The 8,129-nt window shown below is 31.0% G+C and overlaps 1 protein-coding gene across 1 annotated transcript in view; it reads left to right on the forward strand.

Moving 5' to 3' along the window:
• Nucleotides 1-8,129, forward strand: part of LOC106456983 (serine/threonine-protein phosphatase 1 regulatory subunit 10-like) — a 98,370-nt gene that overhangs the window by 37,066 nt on the left and 53,175 nt on the right. Inside the window, exon 3 of the mRNA XM_022382792.1 lies at nt 6,858-6,955. Within this exon, the coding sequence (XP_022238500.1) occupies nt 6,858-6,955 (98 nt within the window). The remainder of the gene's footprint in view (nt 1-6,857; nt 6,956-8,129) is intronic.

Here is an 8,129-nt window from a genome sequence, read left to right on the forward strand (position 1 = left end):
AATAACTGTAAAATGTGATTGGATTTGTACCAAATTTCATGGGCACATTAAGGTTGAGACTCCTCATTACACTACAAAAAATTATCCGGATCATTGATTATTCTGGATCAGAGAAGGGTTTTCGGAGTTTTTGAAGGTGAAATTTGATGCTATAAACACATGCAATCTCAGAGGAGTGGTGGGGCAAGGGTATACAATCTCTTCGATTGCTCTTGTTTGTGAAGTCATTATTATTGTTGGTTTATGAAGCCTTGCAAGCTATAAAAGATGTAGTTGAAGTAATACAAAAACTCATTATCATTAAGTAGACTGGATTTTGGCTTACTTTTTTTTAATCTAAAAGAACTACCCAGCATGTGCCATTGTGAGAAGTAGGAATATTTCAGTAAAAATAAAGCAGAATCAAGACCGAATTTCAAAGTAATGATGTGCTCAAAGTGAGATCCAAAATTTGCTTGAAATGATAAAATAGTGGAGAGATGATCAAGAAAAAATAAACAAACTTAAAAGGTCAAGAGGAAAGAGATGTGAATTTAAGAAAGGAACTAGAAGAATAAGACAGTTGCAGAAGATTTACATACAGAAATTAATTTGACCAAAGAAGCCATAGAAAATGTATAGAAATATTTAAGTGAAAAAGGGAGTATAATATAACATCGAGTCAATGAAGTAAAAATGGAAGTACAAAAGGTCATTATTGTGAGGATAAATATCTAGAAACTGAATTACCAAATGCAAGGATCAACACAGCCACAATTATCTCTGCATCTGCTCAAGAGTAGTAACTTCAAATTCTATGAACTTTGCAATATGAAATAGGAAAACCTGGTTTAAATTTGTTACCACTATTATTTATTCATTTGTGACTGCAGGACCTTCCAGGATTACTCTGGTTACACCATTGATTCAAATTACTGAATTAAGCACACCCATTCAACATTGTCCAGTCAAAAGAAACTAACAGATAGTGATGTAAAAGTACCATGGGAGACATCTTAGGTGCAGTTTGAAATAAATTCTAAGTGAATGGATTGAATAATGAACATTAAGCTATTCATCTTACTGCTTATTTAAAAGAATGAGCTTTAACAACATGACTGAAACCTTCCAACTGAAAGCCACCAGAACTGCCAAGCTTTGGGCTCCTTATCAAATAGATTTGAGTTTCATGACAGAAGAAAGTTTCTTAAGCAAAGTTTCTAGGAGCAGAGAAAGAAAGAAAGATGAGATCTTAGCCAAACTTGTAAAATATGTGGAAAGGCTTGCCCTGTAATGTAATCCAGGTGCTCTATGTGAATTGATCTATTCATAGATGTCATGATGGATGAGAATGTGTGGATTAGCAAAATATGGATAAAGTAAAGTTAAGATTGCATATAAACAACTAAGATCACCATCCAGGAATTATGAGGTCATTGGATCAAATAGTGTAGAAACATCAACTCTCTCTCTCTGGAGATATGAAATAAATAAAAGTATTAGTTAAACTGTGGAAGAGGTAAAAATGGGTCAGGTTAAAAGAGAATATTGCTAGGAAGTGTAGAAAAAAGCCTTTAGGGGGGAAAACAAATACTACTCTCAAAGGTTTACAGAAAAAACTAAGCTGCTGTAAGTATGGAATACACGGACATTACACCTTAGGTTATGATGAATAGCTGTTGATGATAAACCAAGATGATGGTATAATGCCCCATTTGAAATAAGTGTATTTTGTTAACAAGCCAGTCCACAAATTCATTGACGGGAGGCTTAAAACGTGTTGCTTAACGTTAATTTTAGTGGTATGAAGAGAGGCCTCGTCAGCAGAGATGCACAAGACATAGTATGTGTGGTTGAAATGCCATTTTTACATTATTACTACTGAAAGCCTGTATAAGGCCAGTTTAGAAATATTTGTTGAAAATTTGTAATCATTCTTATTATAATGTCATGTTATACTACAAACCAATTTATAGATCATGGTTTGCTGGCATAAGGTGTTATGTACCATAAGTGATATTTAGTAAATACCTGATATAGATAGCATTTCTACTTAAGCTTTGCATGCATGCTTAGTTGACATGATGAATTCTGGTAAATAGCCTTGCTGGTAGTGGTATTCAGCACACAAGGTATATGGTCAAAATGTTACTACGTTTTCTTTACTAGAAACCTGTGTAAAGTCAATAGAGAAAGATTTGTTAGAAGCTTCCGATGTTATTGTGATGTAATGTCACAATAAAAACTGATATAAAAATATTTGTCCTTACCCACAATCAAGTTACTTTCAGTTTTGTATTGGCTTTCCTTTGTGTATGTTATTGTTCACATGCCTCAGCTGTTAGCTATACTTCTCACATTTGCTAAGACTGATCTGTGTTAGTTGAAAATTAAGTTCTCCTTCCAAAGTCATTGAACAGTTGTATACGATATCTAACTATAATTGGTGTTTGTTACCTTTATCATATACATGAGGATTAATCAAGCAGTATTTGACTTCTGTGATTACGTAATGGTGAGTTACTGAAAATATGATCTCTGGATCCTGATAAGTTAGTGTGCTTATTATGACTTGTTTACAAAATTACCTTAAATTTAAACAACTTTATCAATAAACTTACCATCAACATATAGTTTATAATTCAGATTTTAATATTATGTATGTTTTAATTTCAGCAGGAAATATTTAAATAAATTCTCAATCTTTACTTTTCTGTATCACATGCCACTTTTGTTCCAAACTGCCAATTTAGATTTTCTTCCTAAAACTATATGATCAGAGTTTGGCACACATTACACACTTATATTGTAGATATCAAGCCACTATGTAAATTTATAACCTCCAAGCTTCTTGCATTGCTGAAATACAAGCAAGAAAGTCAAACCCACATTCTGCACCCTCCTATCATCCTGTCTCTCAAAAAATGTTAGTAATTCTCTGTGACATTTGCTATTAGATTATTTATAACCAATAGATAGTAATTCTCTGTGACATTTGCTATTAGATTATTTATAACCAATAGATAGTAATTCTCTGTGACATTTGCTATTAGATTATTTATAACCAATAGAAAGAGAAGGTTCTACATTTCTCTTTTGAATACTGTATCATTCTGATGACAGTTATTGAATTATTTGTCCCCAGCTTCGTTATTTACTATTGTGGAGATCAGCTTAACCAGTTAACAGAATATACTTAACTGTTTATAGCTTAATTAGAAATCTACATAAATTATAGTAGTTTTAGGACATTCTATGTTTTGTGCATAATATTTTGTTTTAAAATACATGTCTGAAATAATTAATTACTGGTTTGTCAGTTCTGAGAGCTAAAAATAAGCCCAGGTGTAAGTGCTAAATTACTTATTATTTTAAAAGTTACTAAAATGTAAAAATTAGATAAGAAAATTTAAATGAAACACAAGGACATGGCAAGATGTGGTTGTGTGTGTTTTTTGAGCGTGTGTGCTGGTAACGGATCATTTGTTTACATAAAGTTGTCCCATTATGATAAATGGCTTTGCGAATACTCAGTGCAGCTGTTAAACAATGAAATTAATCCAGATTACTTTGGCTATAAGAGTAAAAAGTGTGTAATAATCTGTTAAAATATGCTGTCATTCTAGAAAGAAAAGAGTAATTTAGATTTATTTTGTAGTTTTTCAATTTTAATTTTACCCTACATTTCTGATTTCATTATAGCTAGCTAGTGTTAGGGTGTAGAAAATATCAAAAATATAGTTTTATTGAAGAAAAAAAACTTCATTGAGATTTTATGGAAATGTAGAGACTGTAAGATATAATATTTTTATTCTTAGCATGAACATCACCTTGCACTCAGACTGTTTCAGTAAAGGCTTCATAAATTCAGAGACAAATCTTTAGTAAAAGCTTGCCAGATCTCCTAAAGATAAACTTTCTCCATTCAAAGTTAGTATAGTTTCATGGCTAGTAGGTTGGTCAGGATAACTATAGAGTTAACAGGCTTAGTTTTTGATTAGTTGATTATTTCACGTGATACTAATCAATGTATTTAATGCTCATAGGTAATCTGTTTAATAACCCAGCTCTACCTACATATTCTTGACCCTTTAACAGTGCAATGTTGTCATGTGTAGATTCATGGCTAGAGCTTGATGTCACACCTTTTCCTAAGAGAAATATTTAAATGTGAAGATTTGTAAACTATGTAAAATCAAAAAACTGTGTGTAATGTTTTTTATGAAAATAGAAAGCTTTTGTAACATTGAATTAACAAAAAAAATGACCTCTAGCATTACACCCCGACCCAATCTGATAGAATACCCAAACCTGTGAAGTAAAAGCTGTTGAATAAAAAAAAAAAAAAAGAAGAAAATCTTCTAGTGTTAAGACATTGCAACAAAGCTGGATAGAGCTCCTGGTATCATCAATAACATTATAAGAAAGAAGTTGAAGTCTTTCAGACCAAAATTTTACAAGCTTTTAGCCAGACCTCAATATCAGCAACTGTTTTCACATATCTGTCAGTTCTCCCTATGAAACTCCAGTGGTCTTGTCTTTGGTCTGCTTTAAAATGTGCTCTTAGAAGTTGAGGGGGTCTGTAGAGAGAGTGTTGAGGTGTATGGTCTAAGACTGATCTTTTCACTTTTTACAGGAAATTTGTTACCATGGAAATTCCAATGCTGGGCAATAATGTGTAAAGCCATTAAAATGAGCTTAATCAATAATGGGGAAAGTAGTTCCCATGGCAATATAAGGACCTAGACATCATTTCAGAATATGCTTATAAAAAATTATTTTATTGTTGCAGAATTAATGTACAGTGGCAGAAATTTGCTGTTTAAATATTTATAAATCTATAAACATTAAACAAGTTATGACATTTTCAGATTTACATATCAACAAATAATTAACATGGAAGAAAATTAACATGAATTTCTTTTGCTATAGTAATAAAAATTGATTTGTGCCTAAAATTATGAATTTTTCTGGTATATTATTCTTGTATAAGCTGTTTTTAGGTTTCTGATGACTGGAAAATACAATTAAATATGCAACAGAAAACATTTCAGTTGGCTGTGCTCATTATTAGTTTAGGTTTACAAAAGCTCCATATTTGGAATATACAGCACAAATTTATACAGTATCTCTGATTGTTCTCTGATTATAGTTACACACTAGAGAAGTTTTTATCACTGGACAAAGCATACTAACCCCCTGAAATACAGTTTGCTGGTTAGGTACATTGAATAATGAAGATCCCTCATCCACATACACTGAAGAAAGACAACCTTTAAGAACAACCATTAACACAAACCACGTGGCAAGTCATAAAAGAGCCTACAATTTAGGGGATTAAGTAACAATAGCACTTCAAATACAATGAATGGCAAAAGTGCCCAAATTTTATTATTTAGACAGATCAGGCAATTATCTTCATAGACACATTATGAACTGTTTCTCATACTTCTTAGCTGTAGTAAACAGATTTGTACATTTATATACACGACAAAGTTTAACTAGTGTTGTAATTATTTTTATACTGATAGCTTCTTTTTTGTCATTCTCATGCCTTTAAATTTGCACTTCAATTCATAACTTAAAAATGAGCTAAACTGAGACAGATATGGTAACTTAATAGGTTAACTACACAGATTATCAGACTTCTTTACATTGTAACCTGCCATAAAAAGTGAGTTAAATAGTTTTTTTTTTCAATGTTGAGCTTATTTTAATATTTCATTTCAATAACTTATAAAAAGTTCAAGATAAAATCTCAAGATGGAATTTTACTCGAGTCAGACATTTCTCTGAAGTTTTATTAGCAAGTAATTTATAGCCACTGCTATTTTTAATCACGTTCTTCAAACATGTCTCATTAAATGAGGTTCATTGTGTTATTTACACTCTTGGTCCTTGTTCTTGTAGATGTAGAAATTTAGTAAGTAAATACATGAGGAATCAAGCAAACTAGATCAGTGCTTGTATTTGTTCAGTATATTCCATATGCACTCCTTATAAAGTGAGTGTATACCAAATTGGCATGTGAAACCAATTTATTTTAACTGCAGTCATTTTGGTAAAATATATAATTACCTAACTTAATTTTGACCTCAGATCATATTCACATTAGTTAAGCTTGTCTATCAAAATTGTGCTAATTTTTTATTATTAGATGCATGTAAATGATGCAAGGTGTTTATATGTAAAGTGTTGTTACAAATTAGTTTAAGTTTAATAAATTATAGACAGACCTTATGTAATTTGAAAGAGTGCTAACTTTAAAGTTACTGTTGTCAACTTGAGATAGACTGAATGAAATTTACTTCTGATAACCTTTATATAATATGATTTGTTTTTGACTTATTTCAAGGCTGCCATTCTAAAAGTTTAAAAACATTTATCACTAAATTCATATAAAATTTTTAGCTATGTAATATTTACTTATGGGTTTAAGACATGTTTGAAAAGCTTTTTTTATTGTATAGATGTTTATACTTCATTTTAAGTGTTTCATTTTTTGGCTCATTTGGTAACTAGTTGAGTATTAAGTAATAGATTATCTGTTCAACTGTTAACCAATTACTTGTGCAGAAGAGTCATTGTTTGAACTGTACATTAACTGTAAAGATATTTTCTTGTTTCAAGAGAGCACACTTGTTATTTTTTCCAGACAATATATTTTGAATTACAGATGTGAACCAGTGAGTAAAAAAAACTCTTAATTTTGTATAATGTTATGTTTAAAACTTTACAGAAGTTTACAAAAGTACAGTATACCTTTCATCTTGTAATGTTTTTTCATCTTTTCAGAGAAGGGTTGCAGAAACAAAGTATTCAACAAAACACTTTCAACTTTTTCCAGAGTTTCAAAATCATGATTTCTTGTTTTTCAGGCTCCAATTGATCCACTACAACTTTTGAAGGCTCTAGGATCGTTGCTGTCAGAAGATGGTGGGATTAAAAGTGGTGAAGAAGTGGGAAAACTCTCAAGGTAAATACATATTTAGATATTTTTGGTTTTGTGAAGTTTCTACACTGATTCAACAACCTGGTATGATGGAGATAACCCCCCCCCCCTACAAGTTAATTTTTAACCAGACATGAAAGCTATTAGGTAGCTATAAGGATAGAAATAGCTAGAGTTTCCCTTGTCTTTGGTATGTGCAAGAAGTTTTGAGTAAATTTTAAGTATTATATTTTAAATTAGTGAGAATAGGTATGGAAGAACAGGTGAAGTTATTAGATCTGTGGGAAGTGGATTTAATCCATTCAGTACTGTTTGGTTATATTTATCCCAGCATGTTTGTGCATGACTTGTGGGACCCATGTATTGAATAAAAATATTTTGAACATGGCACTCCTTTCCTTTTATTGTATTAGAAATCAGTTATTTGTAGCTATATTGTTTCTATTTTGAGAATACAAAAGTCATTCTAAAAGGGTTATAGATGTGGAAGGATGTTTCCTCATGATGGACTTTAAAGTTAGGAAAGTTTGTTTAGGGAAGCATTGAAAATTAAATTTAGACAGAGACAAGGAAACTTTTTTCTGATTTTGAGAAATCATGTCATAGGTGTTAAAGTATGAGATTAGAATTGGATAACTATCATTATAGAAGAGTAGAGAATGAATGATAAGGGTAGTTTTGCTATAACCAGTGCCTTTGGTTCTTTTGTTATATTAGATGTTATTCTTAGGTGTTGTCAGTTTTTTGTGAGAAATGTGAAAATAAAAAAAGGAAAGGTTATTTACATAGACTTAAAGCTTAAGATTAAATGATACCGTAGACTTTTAACAAATTATATGAGCCAAGGTTCTGTATAGAAAATGTGTAGATACTAGTGTTTTTAGCAGACTTCATAATCAGATTATTTATATTGAAACCAGTTTTAAGCTTGATTTGATTTTTGCCTCCAGTTTTATGAAATTCAATTTTCAGAATTTGTAGAAAAATACAACAGAGAGGAATTGGGTAGCTAATCTCAATATGGAAGTGTAATAGAATCATGGAAATATTGTGTATATATATATATATATATATGATAAGTTTGACCATCAAGCTGAAGAAGAACACCCACACTCGAAAGCCTTGTTGTCTAAATAATGGTTAATTTTGAGATGGATCATAGGGACATTTTTTGTGAAAAAAATCTGAAACTACAAGG

This window comes from Limulus polyphemus, unplaced genomic scaffold (assembly GCF_000517525.1).
Source record: "Limulus polyphemus unplaced genomic scaffold, Limulus_polyphemus-2.1.2 Scaffold278, whole genome shotgun sequence".
NCBI classification, from domain to species: domain Eukaryota; kingdom Metazoa; phylum Arthropoda; class Merostomata; order Xiphosura; family Limulidae; genus Limulus; species Limulus polyphemus.